Source organism: Chlorocebus sabaeus, chromosome 4, assembly GCF_047675955.1.
Source record: "Chlorocebus sabaeus isolate Y175 chromosome 4, mChlSab1.0.hap1, whole genome shotgun sequence".
Lineage (NCBI taxonomy): Eukaryota > Metazoa > Chordata > Mammalia > Primates > Cercopithecidae > Chlorocebus > Chlorocebus sabaeus.
This window is the reverse complement of record NC_132907.1, coordinates 49,428,476-49,453,446: the sequence shown is the minus strand read 5'-3', so window position 1 is coordinate 49,453,446 and position 24,971 is coordinate 49,428,476. Positions and strand designations below refer to the sequence as shown.

The window sequence follows — 24,971 nt, the reverse complement described above, 5'->3', positions numbered from 1 at the left end:
GTAAACATGCCATATTGTTTAAATCATTCCATGTCCTGTAGGAATGACGGTAATAACTTGCCTATGTACTTTGTAGTGTCCTGAAAATAGTATATGCATTTAAGTTTATAAATCGCAAAATAACCATCTCTTTAAAGTGGAACAGCATTCATCAGGGAATCATTCACTTATGAAGAGGTCAACCAGACTTGGAGACAAGCTATTTTTTTTGGTGAATAGAATATATTGCCATCGCTACTATTTATCATCCTTGTTTTCAGGAATGCTTCACTACTTATTCTCATTATGATAAACTGTATCTCAGGATTTTAGGTATCATTTAAAACACAGTTGTATGGAGAGGTTCTATCACTATCCAAATACCTTTGCAGGGCCCAAGGCTATAAATATGAATATATTTATACAAACCTATTTTGTTATAATAGGGCTTTGGGCGTACTATACAAACCTATTTTGTTTAAGGCTATAAATACGAATATATTTATACAAACCTGTTTTGTTATAATAGAGCCCAAGGTCCTATTATAACAAAATAGGTATGCTATAAAACTATTATAACAAAATTGGTATGTTATAGAACTATTATAACAAAATAGGTTTGTATAAATATATTACAGGACAATTATTTACTATTACAGGAAAATTATTTCTCATCTGTATATCCAATAATTACATAAAATGGCTGTGTTTTGAAGTTGGAGAACAACCACATTCTAAAAAGGCACAGAGTGAAAAAGAAAATAAGCTCATATTTTACTATACGGAAAGGGTGAAACAGAGAAGTGGTTGAAAAATCCATGTTCCATTTAAAGTCCTCTTATTCCAGAATTATAGAATATAATTGAGTTTATGTGATTATCAAGTATAAGCTCTTGGAAATTTTGTGATGTAAAAATAGAGGCAAAGCTGTACTCGTTAATAAAATAAAACATTTGATTAGCATATATTGATAAAATAAAATATTCATGATTGTAGTTTATTTTTTGTTGAATTTATTAATAATCTTTATATATATTTATATATGTATGGCTTTGAGCAAAGACAAAAGAAATACTCTAACTCATCCCTGATCATACAATTGTTGTAAGAATAAGCTATTCTATTATCTTCCCAGCAGGAGAAAGACCAATCAATAATACATTTCTTTCTGTACAGATTAAAACTCCATACGTACAGGCTTCACTATGTACAGAGAAAAGAGGTCACTTTTCAACTAGCAATGGACCTTTATATTACAGGAATGTGAGTCATTTTTTTTTCTTAATCTAAGTATATATACATTCATACATATATGTATATAATTTACCCTGTACCATTTTATTAGTTTAACATATAAACCTTAGTTTTTTTGTCCATTCTATTACAAAGTGAATAAAAATTTTATGGTTGCACTGAAAGACCATGCATTTCAATTTTGCTTATTTTTCCCAATAGTGCTCAAAATAAAAAACCAAAAATTTATATATATAAAAATATTTCACTACCAAATCCATTAATCCTATCAAATGTAAACCTTTAATAATTTAAAGGACCAATACATACTCTTAATAAATTGAAGTTAACTCTCATATTTTAATAAAATAAAGGAGTTTTGTACTGATATGTAAATGGTCTTGCAGCTTTCCCATAGGTTCTAGGTAGACTGAACAATCCCTTTCTTACAACAGTATTCCTGACATGCCATCATATGTCACCAGCATACTGATGATTACATTACATTAACTAGCATTGTTAATTACTTCCACACAAATTGGTATTTGTTTGAAATTAAACATAACAACCCATTTGGGTATTATAGGTATTATATCTGCAAAAGGCATAACAGGCAGCAAGAATTCACTTTAGAGTTTTTGCTTTTGTTTTTGTTTTCTGTCCTCAAGTCTATCTGCAGGCCCTGCCCCATATAATGTGTAATCTCTGTATGTTCTTAAATGTATTGCCAATGCCAGAGATACTGAAGACCTACACTTACGTCATGCTGTTAACTTGGGTTATTTACAGAAGCCAGTTATTAGGTATCTTTCAATTGTGTTCCAGTCATACGCCACATGTGTGGGATGCATTAGGCACAAATGATTACTAAGGGAGTTCTTTGAGAAGAAGCAGGTGCTCACAGATCATGGAAAGAGTTAAGAAAACAGACAAACAATGCTCACAGACATTCAACTTTACCCCTGCTTTCTGCCACCATGTCTGTACTATTTTCAACACATTAAAAATGACAAACCTCCTATCTAAGGGCTACATTAGTCACCACATGCCTTAAAGTTTACTAACCATTTAGTTACAATATACATAGAGCAAAATGTGTGTTCCCAAACAGACGTGATGCTGTATTGAATTTATTTCTTTAAATTAACACCATAGTAAATTACCAGCTACAGTGAAGACACAGACAATACTTAACTCCAAATCAAGCTGTGGTTTACAAATAATTATTTAAATAATAATAGCAATAATATTAAATAAAAGTGAAAACCTCACTTCTAGACTTAAGTCAGAGATCCAAGTCAGCCTTATAGGAATTATAAGAGAGGCAATTAATGAATTGTTATGCTTTTCTAGAAACGAGAAATACTGTAAGCCTTTCCCTACAATGGCTGATTTGAACCTATTTTTTTTTTTTTCCCCAGAAGCATGCAGGGACTATTTTCAGATGCTTGATTATGGCAAGAAGAAAGAAAAATAATGATTTTTGGTGTAATACAAGCAAGTTGTAGATTCGAGCATACAATTTTGCATAAAACATTGCAGGTTAAAATAATATTGTAGGTTTCAAGCCATTGCATTACAATTGAATAATTCTCACAATCAGATTTTGTGAAATTTAAAACTCTAAGTTTTGAAGTGAAGCAATAAAACTAAACTCTTAAACAATGACTTTTACCTTCATACAACACAGAATAGCTATTTTTATTTGGGTTGAAAAAGTTATTTACAACTAACATTGATCGAGTCTTGGTAAAAGTCCTATAACACATGAAGACAAATATTAATTTTCCCTCAGTTTTCTGAAAGATCAATGAACATGTTTGAGGTTAGTGATACTCTTTTCTTTTTTCTTTCTTTCTTTCTTTTCTTTTTTTTTTTTTTTTTTTTTTTGAGACGGAGTCTCGCTCTGTCACCCAGGCTCGAGTGCAGTGGCGCTATCTCTGCTCACTGCAAGCTCCGCCTCCTGGGTTCAAGCCATTCTCCTGCCTCAGCCTCCAAAGTAGGAGGTTAGTGATAGTCTTAACAGTGGCAATGCTAGTCTCCTACAGTGGCCAAGCAAGTAGTGCAGTCTTTAACCTAATTCGAAATTGAAAGCACCGAAATACAATTTAGATCTATAAAATGGGATTTGTTATTTAATTCTTCATGATTAATGATTAACAATTTAGATGCACAGTCACAGCTAATGAAAGAAAGTTTTGATTGGTGCTATTTGCTAGCTCATTTGAGTTGCCTTTTTTAAAATCAGTTTTGTTTCCATTGAATCCAAGAACTCTTCATAAAATAGAGAAATATACATATCAAAGGACTTAAGTAAAAGTAGGTTAGAAATAAATAATCTTACAACAACATTTTAAATCCTCTAATGATTTAAAGAAAGGAAGACATATAACACTGAATGCTAAACAGGTCTTTTGACCCTCTCTTGAGAATTTAGATATATATTTTATAGTATATGTATATATATTTTACATTTCACGTGTAGGCCAGAGCTGTCTAAAATATCTCTTCATAGTAGGCTAGAGGGATCTATCAGGAGATAGAATAAAATAAGATCTGAGTATAGTCTCAGTTTATGAGAGTATTTCTTTCTGCTTTGACAATCAGCAGGGATCATAAATTTGAAGCAAATCGTGGCTTTTCTGCGTCTGGGTCTGTGTTTAAGACTGAGGAAGACTCTCTCGGAAGAGCAGCTGCTGGTGGAGGGGGTGCTGGTGGGACTCCTCGGTTGGGGGGAATGGCTCCCGACGACATCTGTCGGAAGAGGGTGACGCGCTGCGGGACAGTGCTCCTGCCCCCTGCCTGAAGGCCCGTTCCGGGGACCGCCGTCACGGGTTGAGGGATGGAGGCCAGGGACTCGCCCACAGTGGGATGAGGTCTGGAAATCAGAGTGGACACCTCATGGGGCAGCGAGGGCTGCGAGGCGGAGAGGGGCCTGACTTCCCGGGTCAGGTTGGTGTTGTGAAGCGCCTGCGTGCTCTTGTGCACTTCGTTTTTCGGCGTGGAGCTGCCAGGTGTCTGTGGCTGCGGGGACGGCTGCTGTGGCTGAGTCTGCGGCGGCTGGGACTGCTGTACCTGCTGCTGAGGCTGCTGTTGCATGAGTGACAGCTGGGAGGCGGTGGGGGAGGCATAGTGGAAAGTTCGAGCGGCCAGAGGGCTCTGTACAGGAGGGCTGCAGACCGCGGTTGTGTAGGAGCAGGGTGAAAGGATGGCTGATGGCTGGGGGGTCTGTGTGCTGGGACTGGGGGAATGCAGGTTGCTGTGAGACAGGCTGGTCGCTGTGTACACTGGTGGAGATTGTGTCCTCATGCGGGAGGTCGGGGTCGTAGTTGACGATGTGGAATTCAGGGTTGTCATTTGAGGATAATTGATGGGAGCGATTGCCTGCACCATCTCCCTGTCATGTTTCACAATCTGCTTGAGGATTTCGTTCTCCTGATTGTTGAAAACACCAGTGTTCAGATCCTTCTGGAACTTTTGCAGAAGAATTGAATTTTTCTTTCCTGTCAGCAAAAGAAAGATAGGAACTTAGAAAGCCTACCAATGACTGAAGACAACGCCAAGTAAGAGTGGCTCCTGAAAACAAAAGTATAGCTGTGCTTCGCAGGAGAGGTTTAAAAAGCCATTCACTCACCTTTACACACCAAATACCAATGTCGCTCCTACCTTTCACACTTCCTGTATTTCTCTGGGAACTCTTACCTTCTACTCAAGTTGAACGGCCTGTAATATGGTGAAGAGCCACTTTACAGAAGACAAGGAGATATTTAATATGAGGGCCACCTTGAAGAATGGGGGAAGAAAGGGTTTTTGGAATAAGATGGGCTTGGAATCAACATTTGATTTTAAAGTGACTTTTTCAAGAAAGGACCATGGAGATATAAGCGAGAACATTTCAACACTTACTGTGTGATAGGCTCTCTACAAAAGACCTTAGGTAGATGATTTTATGTAACCTGCAACCCTGTCAGATAGGTGTGTTCATAATCTCATTTTACCTGAAAGGATATCAGGACATGAGAAGAATAAGAACAGTGCCCAAGAAAACAAAGAAAACATGGTTGGCAGGTTAACAGGGTTGAGAAAGACCATACACACAAAAAAGTGATAGCACATCCTTGCTATGGAAAATGAACCAACTGCCTCTGTCTCATCTGGGTGCTTGCTAGAAACTCAGCCTCCTGGGCGTGACCCCACTCGCTGAATCAGATGCTGCATTTTACTAAGATCTGCAGGTGATTCCCAAATGCAAATCTGAGGCGGACTGTATCAGGGCCGCCTTTGCTTTCGACCCAGGGTCCTACACCAGTCCTTCTCAGTCCTAGCTGGATATTTTTCTTATCTCTGGAGCTTTAAAAAATACTAACATCCACTTGTTCCCTACCAATTAAATCTAAATAATCAGACATGGGCTCTAGATTTCAGTAGTTAAAAGCAAATTTCCCCAGGGAATTCTTTTTTTTTTAATTTTTAATTTTTAATTTTTTTATTAAAAATTTTTTTAAAATTTTTTTTAAAATTTTTATTTTTGAGACGGAGTCTCGCTCTGTTGCCCAGACTGGAGTTGCAGTGGCGGGATCTCGGCTCACTGTAAGTTCAGCCTCCCGGGTTCACACCCTTCTCCTGCCTCAACCTCCTGAGTAGCTGGAACTACAGGCGCCCGCCATCATGACCCACTAATTTTTTGTATTTTTAATAGAGATGGGGTTTCACCTTGTTGGCCAGGATGGTCTTGATCTCATGATCTTGTGATCCACTTGCCTTGGGCTCCCAAAGTGCTGGGATTACAGGCATGAGCCAACGCGCCCGGCCTCCCCAGGGAATTCCTAAATGCAGCCAAGATTGAGACCGACTTTATGATCTTTCCTCTTCTGAATGATTGTTGTGAGGACCAAGGGCATAGTGCATTGCAGCCTCCCTCTAATACCTCAACACATTTTAGCTCTTCCTGCCATCATCTTCTGAGTGGTTTGCAATACTAGACAGTCTCTGGCATAATAATGATTACAATCAATAGTAGATTGGCGAAAGAAGGGGAAAGTAGTGACTTTTCTATGGTATCACTGATACACTAATACCCAAGTGAATATGGTAACTGAAAAGTGAATCAATTTGCAATACTGCTAAATAAAGTAACACATTAAAAGTAACAAAGTATATTTTTGAAAATAAATATATGTTGTAATTTCATTGACTGCTGGGAATGCAATCATTTTAAATGACTGCCAGAATAAATAGTTACCTCTCCCTACTTACAGACTGTCCTAATTTCCCAAAGAACAAAATCTCCTACATTAGTAATAAACATAAATACTATTTAGCATATTTGCTTAACTAACTGCAGCATACATCTATATGCAATGGCCACAAAACCGAGAAGCATAACGTTTCTTTCTGATTACGTGATTAGTCAAAATATCTTAATCTAAGTATCTTTAACCTTGGGAAAAATAATGTAACTTTTAATACACTCTTACAATTTTATAAAGATCAAAAATTCAATTTTTTAGTGCTTATTAGAAATTGCATTGTCAGTATTGATTACAAACCATTTCATGTAAATATTGTTATAAAAATTAACTGCAGGCTGGGGTGGCTCATGTCTGTAATCCCAGAACTTTGGGAGGCTGAGACGGATGGATGATGAAGTCAGGAGATCAAGACCATCCTGGCCAACATGGTGAAATCCCATCTCTACTAAAAATACAAAATATTAGCTGGGCGTGTATTTTATATATATATAAAATAGCATATATATATATGGTAGCAGAAAAGACTTTAAAATATGTTGATGTTTGCGAGCTAAAGCATCTATGTACGGCATTTCTATCAAGGCTTTTTTTTTTCTGCTTGAGTCTGTATTACAAACATTTTACTATGTCTCTGCTGAGAATAATTTAAATGTGCAAATTTTCAATTCCTAATATAAAGTTGACCCCAAAATACAAAAAAAGTGATAAAACTTAGTTTGCAATATAGACTCATATTATCATAGTTTTAGTTCTAGTTCAATGCTATCTAGATTTTTTATCATTGCTTTTTACCTGAAGTTTCAAATTGTTTTGGCTTCAGTCGGGAAATCAGTTTGTTTAGCTAGCAAAAATAGACATTAATAAATAAACCTAGAATACTTAGAAGAGATAGATAGGGACCCAGATCTCTCAAGAAATATGGCTACAGCTAATTGCTATTTCTACACAAATTAACAAGTAAGCTATAAACTGGCATGTTGGACACTTTTTTTTTTTTTTTTCTTTTTTCTGAGACAAGATTTCACTCTCTCTCCCAGACAGGAGTACAGTGGTACCATCTTGGTTCACGGCAACCTCCACCTCCCAGGCTCAAGCAATTCTCCTGCCTCAGCCTCCTGAGTGGCTGGGATTACAGGTGCACACTACCACACCCGATTAATTTTTGTATTTTTAGTAGAAACAGGGTTTCCCCATGTTGGCCAGGCTGGTCTCGAACTCTTGACCTCAAATGATCCACCTGCCTTGGCCTCCCAAAGTGATGTCATTATAGGCATGAGTCACCACTCCTGGCCGCATTGGGGACTTATAATTGCAAACCTATATTATGCCATGAGATTAAAACTAAATTTTATATAAAGAAGGTAGAAAACTAGAGTACCTATTCGATCTAGTCGGTCAATGGCAACTGTCTCAAAGGCTCTCCTCATCATTGGATATTCCTCCAGGACCTCGTTGAAATTGTCCACAGAAAGTGAGTAAAGACGACAATATGTATCAGCTCGAACACTGGCAGTACGACGTCCTTTGGTCAGCAGGCAAATCTCTATAAAAACAACAAAGAAGAACGACTTGTTTGATCATTTTCTTTTAAAAGCCATTAAGGCTTCCCACAACTTAAGACACGTCTCATGATGTGAAAAAACAATTATTAGCAGCATTTATTATATCAGCAAATTCCTTCTGACAATTAAAAGTATCCAACTAACAACACTCAATCTTAAAATAATGTTCTTTTTTAAAAAAACAGTTGAGACAGCCGGCTGCGGTGGCTCACACCTGTAATGCTAGCACTTTGGGAGGCCGAGGCGGGTGAATCACAAGGTCAAGAGATTGAGACCATCCTGGCTAATATGGTGAAACCCTGTCTCTACTAAAAATACAAAAATTAGCTGGGCGTGGTGGTGGGCGCCTATAGTCCCAGCTACTAGGGAGGCTGAGGCGGGAGAATCGCTTGAACCCAGGAGGCAGAGGTTGCAGTGAGCTGAGATTGCGCCACTGGACTCCAGCCTGGTGACAGAGACTCCATCTCAAAACAAACAAACAAAAAACAAAACAAAACAAAAAACAAAACAAAACAAAAAGTCAGTTGAGACTTTTGGTTTAAATGGAAGGCTGAAACACAGTATACCTTATCCTTCCCACTACAATTCCCTGAAATAAGAAATAAAAAAGAAACAAAAGAGATGCAGAAAATGGAATAAACCGTCCGCAAAGGAGTTGAAAAAAGAAAGGGGTGATGATTTAGAAAGAAGATTTTATGAATTCTGGAAGGCAGAAAGCAGATGGTATAGTCTAGACAGAAGCCAAAATGAGTCCAAACATTGGCTTAGAAAGTCCTATGATCAAACAAAGCTAGACCAGAGGTTTAGATATGTTATAGGCATGTCTAATGTAGTTTATATATTCGCAATGAGATCAGTATGAAGAAAATGATATTCCACATGTACAGAGGGACTCTCTATTTAAATGACTTTTAAGGGTAATTCCTTACGGAAATTTAGATTTCTAAAATATGGTAAACAAACATTTGCAAATTTGGATTTCATTATTGGCCAGCTGAAGTTATATAGCTACTGAGATAATTTTCCATTTTGTTTTCCAAAAATTATGATTTGAACTACCGTAGGCTTTGATTATTTTTAATTTGGAAATAATTTAAACATTTAGCTTCAAAATAACAAATTTGAAAAAAGAGATGATAGAAGTATTTCTACAATTTAGTCACCTAACAAAAGGAAATACAGTAAATATAATATTAAATGTCTAAATTCACACTCGAGCTAATTTAAAGAAGTCCTATTTATGTTGACAAACATTGTGAATAAATCATGCTGTAGACACTATGTACTTGATTGATGTTAGAACTGAAAATATGAATCAAACATATCTACTTTTATATGACATTCTGATAGTAAATAGAGGCATTATCTTAATACAGAGTTCATTTGAATACAATCTGGTAAGAACAATGTCACATATATGCAAACTCCAAGAATACTAGAGAAGGACATGTGAACCAGTCTGAGAAGATAGAGAGCATTTTAGGAAATGTCACCTAAGCCATCAATTATGCTGTCTGCTGTTATTCATGTCGAGATTGTAATGTAAACCTGCTAAATAATATTGTGGAGTCTGCATGTTTGCATGTTTTTATGCCTGAATATGTGTGTGTGTGTGTGTGTGTGTGTGTGTGTGTGTGTGTGTAGGAAAACAAATCTATTTTGGTCAATTTTAAAGCAAATTACCATACCATGAAATTTACCTCCTACTATAATATAAACAAGGTAATTAAAAGAAGCATTTTGAATACTACTCCAAAATTAAATTCCTAAAGAACTAATGCCATATTATTATAATTTATGATTGCCATATTATGGCAAACAAATCTAAGTGTCAGTTTCAAATCTTGTGTAGAATGTTAAATGAAAGAAGTAAGACATGAGAAGCCACACACTGTGTGATTCCGTTTATGTAAAATATCCAGAAAATACAAATCTGCAGAGACAGATAACAAGTTAGTGGTTGCCTGCGGCAAAAGATGGAAAAGGGAATTAACAGTAAGTGGGCACAGGAATCTTATCTGGGTGATGAAAATATTCTGAAACCTGATTTGTGGCGATGGTTTCATACTTGGTAAATTTACTTAAAGATATTTGAATTGTATGCTTTAATGAATTATATGTGTAAAATATGTCATATTACAGCTATACAAAATGAAAAGAAAAATTAGTTTAGTTTTTATTTTTTATCCTTATACTTACTAAATTTTTATTTGAATTTATTTTCTCTTTTCTGAACTCTTTCTCTTTACTGTGCAATCATTGTTTTATCTCTTTTTCTAGGTCTTTCTCTGGTGTGTTGAATGTTTTCTTTCGGTAATCTATTGATGTCCAATCACATATAAAGACAAGAAACTCTGGTAATGTTGCAGAATTTGTTAATTTAAAGTTTTTCTTTAGGGTAAATAGGTGGGGAGCTTGTCCTCATATTTCTCTAAATACCAGAATGAGGAGGGCTTTACTTTAGGCCACTGACATCTCTCTTAACTGTCCTACTTCTCCCTCTCATTCAATTGCCTTATAAAAGAACCACTGACATTTCCCTCCGCCATCCTCAGATACATGGTTGGCTACAGACTATTCTGCAACATGGAGGGAGGGATGTCTCATACCTACCATCAGCATAAGTCACCCACTTTCTGTTCTGTCTTCTGTGGTCCTGTTGTTTCTTAACTAAGAGGCTGTTTAGTATTCTTCCAGGACACCTGCTGTCTCCTTGTCTCCTGTTCTTTGTACATATACTCCATGTTCCCTCTGCTTTCCCTTCAAGGTTCATCAGTAACCACCAGCATACATTTAGCTGCAGGCTACAAAATACCTGAATAGCATTGGTTTATCCAATACATTAATGTCATTATATTACAAAACAAAATTTGGGAGTAGGCAAGGCCAGCATTTGTTCAGCACTTCAGTGATGCCAAGGCACTGTGCCCGCAATACTTTGTTTTCTTTGGTCTTCTTCTCATGATCACAAGTTGATGGCAACAACTACACACATTCATATACTCACACGACAGCATCCAAAGTAGGGAGACAGCAAAAGACTTTCCCCATATATTTCTTTCTTTTTATTGTGAAGGCAAAAGTTGTGCTACAGTTTCTTAACTTACTTTCTCTAGCATTTTATTATCAGAACTGCATCACGTGGCCAGCCTTAGCTGCAAGAAAGAATTTAAAACTGAATATTTGGTAAATCGGAATAAGGCCACTACTGTTAGTCATTGAATTAGGTAAATACTGGTTTAATCCCTGAAGTAGTATATGATGCCAGCCATACAAGATTTTATTAACAAGAAAGGGCCATGGTTGCTGGCTACAGAACCCATGTTATCTGACACTTCACTCATATCTATTTTCTGTCTTCTAGAAACATGTTCCTCTGTCTCATCTCCTGGTTGCTCCCAAATACAAATTCATGCATCAGGTTACTTTGTGGTTGAGTTTGTATTTTATTCTTTTACTATTATTAATTGGGTCTCTGTAGCAGGAAGAGATAAAGGCATGTCCTGGGAATTATCTTAAATAAGAAATGTATTTGTCTTATGCTTAGAAATTACTTGTATTTATTTTTACAAAGGGCATGTGTTTAATATACTATATTTAGTTTTTAAAAACAAGTTTAAAAACTAGAAATAAGAATATAGCTATTCTGAGTATGCACAGTCATTTTAGAGATATGTTAAAAACAGATTTATTGGAGCATAGATATAAATTTATTCATATTTTTTCTAAACCATTATTTACAAATTATTTTCTGGCCCCTGTCATCTGATGATCTCATATAATGAATATAAAACATATGTATCATATGTTACACAGTATAGGTATGCATTACTAAGTAATCATGGTTTGAATCAGTTAAATATTACCATTGGTAAGAAAATAAATTATTCAAAGAGGATGCTTTTAAAGTACTGTTTAAAGTCTACATGAAGCAATGTGTATGTGTGTTATGAACTCTTAACCCAAAGGTTTTCTATATTGCTATCTCAGTAAAACGTAGATGTTATTGCTCAGCAAATCTTACCTCTTCATACATTTTGTTTAAAAAGATAATGTTCTTATTTTACCTTTTGTAGTTTGTGGGATCAACACTGATATTCTAATTTGGTGTTTCTTGCCAATAAATGAGGTAGAGTGTTATTTGGGGCATTGTCTGCAGCAGTAATGTTTGGTTTCCTGCTGATTCAGGTATACACATACACACACACACACCCCCCCGCCCCCACACACACCCACACACACAGAGTTGCTTGGGCTATTTTAGGGATTCTTTTTTTGGTGTAGTATTGACCTGGGGATTTAGAGTCCTGTGTTAGTCTCAGTCAACTTGCTCTTGTTTGTGAGAATTAGACACATATTTATATTCTGTGGACTTTATTTATCAGTGAAATGTAAAAATCAGTTAAGTCTCTAGAGTTTTGTTGTCCTTAACTCTGTAACCAACTTAGACTTCATTCAACATTTTATCTCTAAAGTCTCATTAATCTTTATATCTCCAGTGCCTACATGATAGATAGTAGGTGCTTAAAGTTAGCTGACTTGAATAATTGAATCAAATAGCAACATGCTTGATGAAATAAATGATTTAATCACCTACAAAAATTCCCTTTGTACTTAATGTGACATATTCCCCTATGGAGAAACTAAGGGCTAAATATAGACTTGCACAACAAAGTGCCTTCAAAAGTTATATAAACAACTTTGTTCATTACCAAGTCAAAACTCATCAGCCATTACCTTGCTGCATGTCCTCAATAATTTCTTAGTGAGAAAAAGAACAACTGAAGGTTATTCATGAGAGGAGAAATAGCCATTGGGAAGTATGAAAAACACTTAAAATAATCTCTTCTTTTAAAGAAGACTCTGTTTCTAGTATGAATAACAGAATTAAGAAATGGCACATCCCTAGCAATGAAAAAAGAGTAAACTTTCTTATCATAGAGGCTTAGATTTCATGAATTGAATGTCCAGATTCAATATGCATAGAGCAGGTGCTTCGCTGTGAAATGATTTTCTCTTGATACAGTATTAAGTTATTTTGAAAATCCACTTATTGAGCAAACACAGCCCTTTGTTAGGTGTTACAGAGGTTTTGTGTATTTGCCATGTCTGTGTGTATGTGTGTCTTTGGTAGGGATGGGTGGTGTTTAAATAAAGGACATATAGAGAAAAAAACAATTTAGTCATCTGTAGCTCATACTATCATAGGTACCTTAGAAATTATATATGTATTAGTTTATCACTATTTCATTTTATTTTATTCTACTGAATTTCTATTTTCTAAGTAATGGGTTTATCACTCTAGCTGGTTTAAGACATTTTAAAGACAAAAACCGTACAGTTACCTTATAATATCCCTCATAGTGCCTGCTACATTGAGTTTCCAGCCCAGGCAAAATGATTTAAAAATGCTTATGCATACATCAATTACAGTGAATAAAGATAAAACCCACACTAAGTTATCTTCTTAAGTTTTGGATGATATAATATTGGTTCCCCTGCTAGGCATCTTCCCATGGTAATAGAACTTGCCAAATATTTTATGTACCCTCTTTTAGGAACATAATATATCTCTAAGGTTTTGTGCAATGTTTATAATAAAGAAAATTATCTAGAAGATTTGGTCATTTTTTTTCAGTGTAGACATGCCTTTACTCATCAGGCAGAAATTAACTTACCCATGTTGATTTCATGAAGCAAAAAAAGTTAAATACAAAATAAAATAAAATTGGACTCCCAAAGAACAAACTGAGTGCAGTTTACAGATGCAAGCTTTTTAAAGATTGTCTTGGCATACTTTCTAGAATCTGTCTGTTCCAGCTTTTCTGCTTTTTTCTTGTTTGTATACTCTCTGAGAGCTCAATTAAGAACTTCCCAGTGGTGTAGTAACTGTTTTAAGAATCTTGGTGCAAATTTACTTGGGTAATAGGTCCCTTCATCTGGATGCATATTTATATATTATAATAAATTGTAAAAGTAATGGGGACTTAGCATATTAATTTTAATTTGGTAGAATTTTCCTGGTTTTATTTATAGGGCATTTATGAATGGCTAAGTAGTTATTTCTCCTAGTTAAGATGAAAACTATTGGTAATGCATCCTGTCATAGGAACATAGACAACTCTGTTTCCAATTTCAATTTGGTCTAGCACATTATTTGTATACCTTTAATAATCCTTAGGGTATGAGATACATCAACTTCTCAATGCTATTTTTGCTGGCATTAGCTAGCCCTGATTATAAACATGTAAGTCCACCTGACATTACTGTCACCTATATAAACAGTCATTTGTATAAGGTAGGGCAAATGGCTTCAAATGTTTTGCAACTCAGAAATATTTTCCTGACCTCTAAAACTGAACTTGACATTTCAGTGACACAGAGCTAATCAGGAACTCATGACAGAAATGTCTAAAATAATGTGCTTAACCTGAGCTTCTAGAATTTATGGGCAAAACTGTACTTAGCTTTTCATAGTAACCTAAACAAAAGCTGCTTCCTTCGTTAGTAACTGATACCATGAAATAAAAGTAATTATCTGCTGTGCATCAAAATACTAATTTCCTAAAAATTATTTAGATTTCTAATTCACTGTTTTATAATAATGTGCAGGATAAAATATCACTTTTTTTTGCTTTCTTTTTGTCTTTGTAGACTTTCTGTATTTATACTAGTGAATTAGTAAAACACTGCCTCTGTATGGCATAGGAGATGACAACATCTGGCTTAAATCATTTTGCATATCATGTTTGACTGGTAGAAGTACTCTGGGTATCAAATAGATTTTAATAGAAATCAAAAGAAGTTTAGACTAGGATAGAACATTAAATGGATGCAAATTTTTCAGTATTTGATTTTTTAGTATAGTATTTTAATGCATTTCACATTTTGTACAATCTTCTGAAACAGATATTGAATACAACACATTTCTAAATATAGATATTATAAAGAAGGTATTATTCATGTATAGATATGTTCTAATAACCAGAATACCCAATTTTTCATTTTACTAAAGGTATAACTGGTCATTTCAAGTCACACAGATACATTCCTAATTGCACAATTATTTGTGCCCTCTTCTACTACTCATGCCCTGTTATTTATGGTTATTTAGATCAAATAAAGTTATTGCTTTGTCAAACAAATCTTAGCTCCAAGTTGGAGCAAATCTTCTGTCTTAAAACATAAAAATTAGAGTGATCACCTGGGCCTCTGAATGTTGACCTAGTAGCAACTCCTCAGACAAGCTATGTGTTAGCAAAGTTATTCGTTGACAAAGCTGTTATGTGGTTAACTACAACGGTGCCTATAAAGAGCCCACTGCAAGCCTGGCACATTGTGGGCACTCGTAAAACATTAGTTTCCTTCCTTTTTCATTTTCTTCTCATAATTTTTCCTTATGATTTTGACAGTACCTGCTAGAAGCAAATAAAAGTAATGCTTCATACATCAAGTAGCTCTCCAAATTTGTGATATATAACTATCATCTTTCACCCTCTTGTAAACAATTTGTTCATAAACTAATCATACAAATTCCTTAGACTGTGTCTTGAGGAAGATGGTTTCACATCCACTAATACTCTTTCTTAATTGTCCCAGGGAGAATTTATCTTTATGCTTCCTCTGTATCTTGATCATCTTGAGTCTTAGTTCCTACAACACATTATTGGACTTACTTGTTTATATTCTTTATACTAAACTATAAGGTCTTTAAAAGGAAGTGCAATGATCGCATTTGCAATGTCATCACTTACCAAACATTCTCATATATTATTTGGTTCAAGAAATATGGAATGTTGGGAGGCCGAGGTGGGCAGATCACTTGAGGTCAGGAGTTTAAGACCAGCCTGGTCAACATGGTGAAACCCTGTCTCTACTAAAAATACAAAAAATCAGTGAGTATGTTGGCAGGCACCTGAAATTCCAGCTACTTGGGAGGCTGAGGCAGCAGAATCATTTGAACCCAGAATACAGAGGTTGCAGTGAGCCAAGATCGCGCCACTGTGCTACAGCCTGGGTGACGGAGTGAGACTCTGTCTCAGGAAAAAAAAAAAAAAGGAATAAGTGAATCAATCAATAACTGAAAATGGCTTATATCAGATTAAAAATATTCTTCATAAAACAAGGTGCTCACATTTGAACACAATATTCCAAATAGGCAAATCTTTTTGTAAAGCTTTGGCTCCAATTGACAGAAGTTATAATATGAGGCTGTCATCTGGTTCCTACTGATCATAAACATGTTTGTAACATGATTGTTTGATTTTGCTGTATATGTGAATTTTTGAAATTAAGGTTTAACTCTCCACTCCTTAACTTCTCTCCCTTTCCTCTTCTTTATCTGTCTTTCATTTCCATCGTTAACTCCTTCAGCTTGCATCAAATCAGCTTTACATAAGACTGTTTGTAAACTTATATTGAATATATATTTGTACTACTTGTCTTTGGCAAGTTAAAATACCTAATGGATATTGCTGATATTACAGATATGTTACATGGGTAGGAAGCAATCCTGGGTAGCCCCATGTTAGCCCATGTGACATAAACAGATTAAAGGGGTTCTGTTTTGTGATTGTAACAAAAATAACAAAAATATCAAAGCTAAGAAGGGTAAAACCACAATTTTTCTGCTTCTCTCTGTCCTTAAAAATTCACCAGACCATTCCAAATTGTTCCTTTCGATCTTTAAATCTAGAAACACTCAACTCGTCAAAAGTTAATCAAACACCTTGAATTATAAATGCCTTTAAAATGCAGCCAACTTTTAAAAATTCATCAAATGATTTTTGGCTCTTAGGTACCTCCAATGTGTTTTTGAAGTAATATCCTGACAGCCCTGTTTTCCTATGTGGCTTAATATGCTTCTACAAAATGAAAAAAACACATGGCAGAAATAATAGTCTCCACAGGAAATATATTAACAAGATATTTATGAGGCAAGTCTACTGCAGCCTAAAAGGTTATTTGTCTCCAAAATATTTCCCTTGATGCTTTCTCTCTCTCTCTCTCTCTCTCTCTCTCTCACACACACACACACCACATGCACACGTGATAAAATAAACATTTAAACACTCATTTCCTCTATTTGTTTAATGCAAAAATTAATTCAGTTCATTCAGAATGGATTCATTAGTGCAGTGTTTGTCACACTTTAATATGTATAAGAATCACCTGGGTTGTCTTACTGCAAAACAGGTTAGGATTTAGTAAGTCTGGAGTGGGATGAAAGAATCTGCAATTCTATCAAGGGATAGGTATTACTACTGATAAGCTTCTTTTGGGTAATGAGTTCATATAGCTTTCAGATTTATAATTAAAAAAGGGTTCCTCATTTAGAAGAAGTTGGAAAAGGTAAACAAAAGGAATGGAAATTAAAGATAACATGAATTCAAGTTAACCACCATTTTCCCTGTAACCTGCACCTTCGGCAACTGTGGAGAATACAAAATAAGTACATGACATTGACCCTGACTGAAAGTGTTGAGAATATAATTTCAAGCATAACACACAAAAAGATGTGAACATTAATTCCAAGGCTAAATAACCTACTAGTGACTTTATGTAAATTCAAATAATATATCATTCATCGTAGAGTAATTCTGTACATCATTGGTGACATGAAGGGTCTTGGTTAGACTTCAAAAAAGTGTAGAAACTACGCAGACAATGGGAATGAAGAGGACAAGAGAAAAGGAACAGGAGGGGAGAGAAGACATTAGAATGAAACAGTATCATGACATAGGTTCAGAGAAGGGTTTGGAAGGTAATTTTTATGAAATTTTAGGAAGAGCAGCTTGACAGGATCATAAGTATTTGGTTAGGCATAGAGAATATTTTTCCATGGATAAGAAAGTTAATCTTGATCTACACTATTATTGCAGGGCTCTTCAGGAAAAAAACTTTGTGTGCAAAACATTATTTTAAGAAATTAACTTACATGGAATAGAGTGGAGAGTCCTAGCTCCCACATATCTTGCTATTAATGGGAAAGACACTTAGCCTCTCTTTCTCCAACAGGTAAGTTTGTTCTCTCAAATCTTTTGCTTTACAATGCAGGCATATTTATCTACAATCAGTTTGCCAAATGAACTGGAAGGGAAGTTTTTAGTAAAGAATTGTGAAGAAGTTTTGATAATAATTTTGGGGAATTGATTGATCTAAAGCTGCAGCACTGGGAACAGAAGGGGTCTCTCTAAATAACCAGTGTAAAATGAAACTTCAACAGAGCTTGAAAGGGGATGAGGCATCCACAATTTTAAACCTAAACATAAAACAAAACAAAACAAAAAAACAAAAACAAAAACAAAAAAACAAAAAAACACAATGCTAGGCTGTGTCTGTCCTGGGAGTGAACATAAGATAAAAAGTTGTTTTGGGAACAAATAAAGCAAAACTTTTGCATAAAAAACTCTAATTTCATGAAACTCTTTCTCAGATTAATCCAGTTATTCCTTTATTAAAAAATGAAAGCAGTATTTGTGTGTGTGTGTTTTGTACAAATTGGTAAGCTTTTCTCATGTGACTTTAAAAATCTCTGATAACTGGTTCAACCAGGATTGATGCTTACTCCAAAGATGGTCATCTATAACTCAGGTAGCAGCCCATATGACGATCTGGCTAGAGAACTCTTTCGATGGGGATGCTTCAATCAGATTGTGACTAATAGACTTAATCATATCCATTGTTGAGGAGATTTAAAGTAAAGAATGAATAAGCTAGAAGAGTCAGAGTGCATGAGTTATGAGAATGATAAATCCCCAAAGTGGTGTTGGGCCACTGGCATCACTGTGGTTTCCTGATGGACAATCTCACTTGCCATAAAGTCTGTCTCTAATACTCCTGAGATGATTTCCCGTGCTTCTTTCCTTCCTGTGCTCCTTTACAATGCACTCTATCATCGGTTAATCTGATCTTTACTTGTGTCATCCCCCTGAGTGCCTGACTCATACATATCTCTTACTGTGCTCCCTTACAATGCACTCTATCATCAGTTAATCTGATCATTACTTGTGTCATCCCCCCGAGTGCCTGACTCATACACATCTCTACTTGTGACCTCTTTCAGGTCTTGAAGTTCACACCAGTCCATTTTGTTAAGAGCCTCTACCTTTTCTTTTATTTCCTTCACTTGATAGATTACAATGAGTTCTTCAAGTTCAGTATATGAGTAGCCACAGAGAGGTCTTGACGTAAGTAGAAAACTAATATTCTACCTATAGAGTTTTCATTTTCTACTTTTCAGTAATTTGAAGTATTCATAGAGGACAAATGGGAATCCATCTTTGTGCAAGATAACAGAAAAAATTTATTAGGCAAATAAAGCAATCCTATTACCACTGCCCAATCAAGAAAACATTCACACTTACAAATCAATCCTAACAGAGGTAAATATCTGTTGATTTTTTCCCACTCCAAAAAACGTAATTCTATATGACTACTAATGGGCAAATTCAAGGTAATAATTACAATCATAAAAATGCCACTGAGGTTTTGGATTTAAAAATTTTGTGTATAAGCTTAAGTATGGGTTGGTAAGAAATACTAATCCACATGAGTAGTTACTTTAGCTAGTAGTATGTCTTAATTGATAGAGGTAGAATGCATATACATTAAAAGTAGAATGCATATACATTAAAGTGATGATAATGATAAGAAAAATATATTTTATAGAATGTTTTTTCTTATACATCTTACTCAGAATGAGTTAAATTTGGAAAAGAGGCTTGTTTTGAACAGAGGGGTTAGATCTGGAGTCCTATAGCCAAACCCAAACATTGGCTTATTGAACTGCTTTTTTTTAAAATTAAGAAATGGACTTATGTTTTTAAAGGTTTGTTAAAATAAAAGTAAAAATGAAAGATGGGTATACAATCATATATGGCTTACAAAGCCTAAATATTAACTATCTGAACTTCTGAACTTTTACAGAGAAACATTTGCATACTCCTTGGTTACATACATTTTTTTTTCTTACAAATAGGCAAATAAAATCTAGAAAGAATGGAAATCAGTGGACTAAAGACATATAAGCCACTATTTATCTTGTGATTTTAAGCAAAGTGAAGTGAGGAGTTAGGTCAAACAGTCCGACCGTTTATCCAAACCACATACTATCTTTTATATTTGAAAAATAAATTCTCTCTGACTCATTTGGTCAACATGATAAAAAGGACACCAGGAAATCCACCCAGCAAGGGGTCTGGCTTTCATTCAGGAGAAAAGACAACCACTCATGGTTTCAAAGCTTAACTGAAAGTGTGATACATCCTATTGAAACCATGTTCAAAGAAGCCTCACATAACCAGAAATTCAAAAAGTCAGTATTTTATTTCCATATTTGAGAAGGGTAAGGATGATAAATGACTTTCCACAAAGATAAAAGCTACAAAAAGGCATATTTTTCCTATATTTTTGTTAATGTTTTTATTGAAGAAAATTGTAAACACATAAAATAACAATATACTATATTACTAGAATACTAGTACAGTATGTCTAATGAATTAGTAAAATAGTGTAACATAATACCATAATAAACTCTCATATGTTCATTGCACAGATTAAACAATCATCAACTGATAGCTTGTTTCACTGGTACCTCATACATTTCCACCTAATTATTTTGAGAAAAACTGCAGACATTATTTCAAAGATAAAATTTCAGTATGCATCACTAAAATATATTCTTAAAATAATATAATATCACTATAACACCGCCAAAATTAATAGTAATTTCTTAACATTGTCAAATATTTAGCTGGTGTTAACATTTTTTAAGCAAGCACACATTTTGTAAAGAAGTTATCTGCAGGTCGTGTCTCAACTCCCTCACTTTCCTGAGGAGTCTAAACAAAAATGTCCTCTAGAACCTATAACACTTAAAATAATTAAAACTAAGCTTTGAAACATGAAATATATGCAATTTATTATAATACTGTATCAGGACAAGAAAATTCTACTCATGTATTTCAAGAAGGGATACTAGCCAATTTTTAGAGCATCAACTAAAAACAAAAAATAATTTTGCTGTTGTTGAGCACTAGCAAAACATAACTAAAATACTCTAGTCCTAGAATATTGATTTATCAAGCTGTATCTTTACTTACTATTTTGCATCATCATCACTATCATTAGCAAAATCCTAAACAGAAAGATGAAAGACAACTGGAATTTCGGAGGTCAAGTGAGAATGAAGGAAGACTTGAAAGAATCTCAGAGGAAAAACAAAATAAATGCCAAGAGAAATGATCTGAATGCTATTTGACTACTATTAATTTCTCCACTTGTGTTCCAATAAATAAAACTGAATGAGACTTTCTAGACTAGGGCTTCTCAACCTCAGCCCTACTGACATTTTGGGCCAGATAATTTTTTGGTGTCTGGAGTTGTCCCGTGCATTGTAAAATGTTTAGCTTCATCTCCCTGGCCTCAATCTACTCTAAGCCAATAGCAAACTCCTCACACTGAAAGTACCACAATAAGGACTGACAGGAGTGCTCATGAGGACATATTTTTGGCCTCCTATCTTCATAAACCCTGCTCTAATAATCTAAGGTGCCAAACATGCTAGTGCTTTGTGTCTTTGTACAATTTTGGATCATCTTTACAACAGAAGTTTAAAATTATGTTTTAGATATCAAAGCATCTATAAATAAACTCTTTGGGACATTTGCTTTAATTATGCAGTCTTTTTTTGGATAATCTTCTTGGAACATTGTAAAACAAATGCTAATCACTTTGTTCATGAGAGATAGCTATTTAAACACATTTAAAATACTATTCAAAAATTCCATCTATTTTACTTTTCCATTCAAGTGTCAGGTAACTCCAGTTGGTTTACTAGTTTAATTAACCAGGATAAAATAGATTTCTGCTAAAGAATCTGTGGCATTTAGATTCAGATGCAAAAAAAAAAAAGGAAAAATAAAATTTAAATTATTGTTAATAAATAGTATCATGTGCAAATTGTTTATGACAGAGAAAGTTTGATTCAGTTGGAGATTTTTGTTAGTATGTTGATAAGGTTTGACTCTGTGTCCCCAACCAAATCTCATGTGGAAATGTAATCCTCAGTGTTGAAGGAGGGGACTGGTGGGAGCATGGGGGCAGATTTCCCCCTTGCTGTTGTGGTAATGAGTGAGTACTCAAGACTTCTGCTTGTGTGTATTACTTCCCCCTTCTCTCTCTTTCTCCTGCTCCACCATGTATAGTATGTGCCTATTTCCTCTTCGCCTTTCACCATGTTATAGGTTTTCTGAGGCCTCCCCAGTCAAGCTTCCTGTAGAGCCATCAGAACTTTGAATCAATTAAATTTCTTTTCCTCATAAATTACCCAGTCTCAGGAAGTTTCTTTTAGCAAGGCAAGAACAGACTGATACATATGTGCAGGCAAAAAAGTATTTGAGAGCATGCAGATAAAAAATATACAAGAGCTCTTTTTTTTTTTTTTGGAGACAGAGTCTCACTCTGTCGCCAGGCTGGAGTGCAGTGGCATGATCTCGTCTCACTGTAACCTCTGCCTCCTAGGTTCAAACAATTCTCCTGCTTCAGCCTCCTGAGCAGCTGGGACTACAGGTGCATGCCACCATGCCCGGCTACTTTTTTTTTTTTTTTTTTTTTTGTATTTTAGTAGAGACGGGGTTTCACCATGTTTGCCAGGATGGTCTTGATCTCTTGCCCTCGTGATCTGCCTGCCTCAGCCTCCCAAAGTGTTGGGATTACAGGCATGAGCCACTGAGCCCTGCCAAGAGCTCTTCTTTTTGGCTAGCTATAGTATATGTTTAGGGGAATATTAAAAGATTCACATACAAAGATATTCTTTCATATTGAGCCACATGTTTAAATTTTATTGACTTTTACACTGGTATAAAAGCACATAGATTATTTAGTTTGGTAGAGAAAACTGAAAAAATATGTCCAGTACTGTCACATAGGACTATCATATGTCATTAAAAAATTCTGCAATATATTTTTCACCATATAATGATACGTATATAAATTTAACAGAAATTCCTTCAATATTTCTTTAGAACATCACTTAGTAAAGCATTGAAAGTTACTTTGTAGTTACATTGACAACATTGTTTTATTTGTGCTCCATGTGTAAAAGAAATGGGCTTTAAAAATTGTTTTCCTGATATCAGTGTAAAATAAAACATGTTGTTGTTATTGGCTTTCTTATATGTTATCTTGAGTAGAGAGTTGCCACACAATATCTTGAAAATACGTTGAGAAGTATTAATTCAAATTATGTGTAGTGAGTGGATTTAGTGTAAAGAAAGTTTAGGTCATAAAAACAATCATTCTTTAACTTACTGTCTAGCTAGATACAGTACATTAGTTTTCCTAGCCAAGGTAAAGACAATTCTTCCCCAAACTTGAGTTAGTTTCTCATGACAATTCACATTTGGATGATACTGTCAGTGGAATAAATTTCAAATTCCTTAATCTGGCTTTCAAAACCTCCCATAACCTGGTCCGATTTCATGTTTCCAACTGGTACCGTCTCTAATTACAATCTCAAATGCTCCATTTCAATTCAGCAAGCATCTACTTAGTTCTAGCTACTTGCTTCATTCTGTGTCATGGGAAACATAACTCACAGGTCTCACTAGTAATTCTTTCAATCAGCTCCAGTAAAGCTCTTGGTCATTCTTTTCTTCAGTGTGTAGTGTGGATTTCTCTTTACAGAAACCCTATTCTTAAGGTCCTCTACATACTTAAATATCATCATTTACTGATTTAAATCAAATATTAGTTGAGTTGACACATTTGTCTATTTTTTAATCACTTCACTTAACCTGTAATCTTTTAAATCATCAATAATAAAAATAAAATTAAGCTTTGTAAAGGTAATTACAAACTCGTACTGCATCCTCCATATCTGAACTGGACCTAAGAAAATTCCCACTTTCCCCAAATGAATGTGACTTTATGATGAACATTGCCATGGATGAAGATGAAAATATACTTTTGATAGCATATTCAGAGATAATTAAAGAGAATAGTATAAAATGAAAAGCATTTTCTATCTTTATCTATATTATACTTTGGAAAAAAACCTATGAAATACTTTTCTTGATATACGAATGAGCAAAGATTTCATGACAAAGATGCCAAAAGCAATTACAACAAAAACAAAAATTGACAAATGGGATCTAATTAAACTTAGGAGTTTCTGCCCAGCAAAATAAACTATCAACAGAGTAAAAAGACAAACTACAGAACGGGAGAAAATTTTTGCAAACTGTATATCTGACAAAGGTCTTATATCCAGCACCTATAAGGAACTTAAACAAATTTACAAGAGAAAAACAAACAACACCATTAAAAAGTGGGCAAAGGACATGAACAGACACTTCTCCAAAGAAGACATACATGTGGCCAACAATCATATGAAAAAAGCTCAAAATCATTGATCATTAGAGAAATACAAATCAAAACCATAATGAGATACCATCTCACACCAGCCAGAATGGCTATCATTAAAAAGTAAAAAAATAACAGATGCAGGTGAGGTTGCGGAGAAAAGGAAACACTTATACACACTGTTGGTCAGAGTGTAAATTAGTTCAACCATTGTGGAAAGCAGTACAGTGATTCCTCAATGAGCTAAAAACAGAACTACCATTGGGTCCAGCTATCCCATTACTGTGTATACACCCAGAGGAATATAAATCATTCTACTATAAAGACACATGCATGCGTATGTTGTTTGCAGCACTATTCACAACAGTAAAAATGTGGAATCAACTTGAATTCCTATCAATGACAGATTGGATAAAGAAAATGTGGTACACAGACATCATAGAATACTATGCAGCCATATAAATGAATGAGACCATGTCTTTTGTGGGAACATGGATGGAGCTGGGGGCTATTATCCTGAGCAAACTAATGCAGGAACAGAAAACCAAATACGGCATGTTATCACTTATAAATGGAAGCT

At 35.0% G+C, this 24,971-nt stretch overlaps 1 protein-coding gene across 1 annotated transcript in view; it reads right to left on the bottom strand.

Moving 5' to 3' along the window:
- Positions 1-733: 733 nt before the first annotated feature.
- The window catches only part of HCN1 (hyperpolarization activated cyclic nucleotide gated potassium channel 1), a 446,479-nt gene continuing 422,241 nt past the window's right edge, over positions 734-24,971 (bottom strand). Inside the window, exons 7-8 of the mRNA XM_007961536.3 lie at positions 7,843-8,007; positions 734-4,715 (exon numbers count right to left, since the gene is read on the bottom strand). Coding sequence (XP_007959727.1) covers positions 3,826-4,715; positions 7,843-8,007 — 1,055 coding nt within the window. The 3' untranslated portion in view covers positions 734-3,825. The remainder of the gene's footprint in view (positions 4,716-7,842; positions 8,008-24,971) is intronic.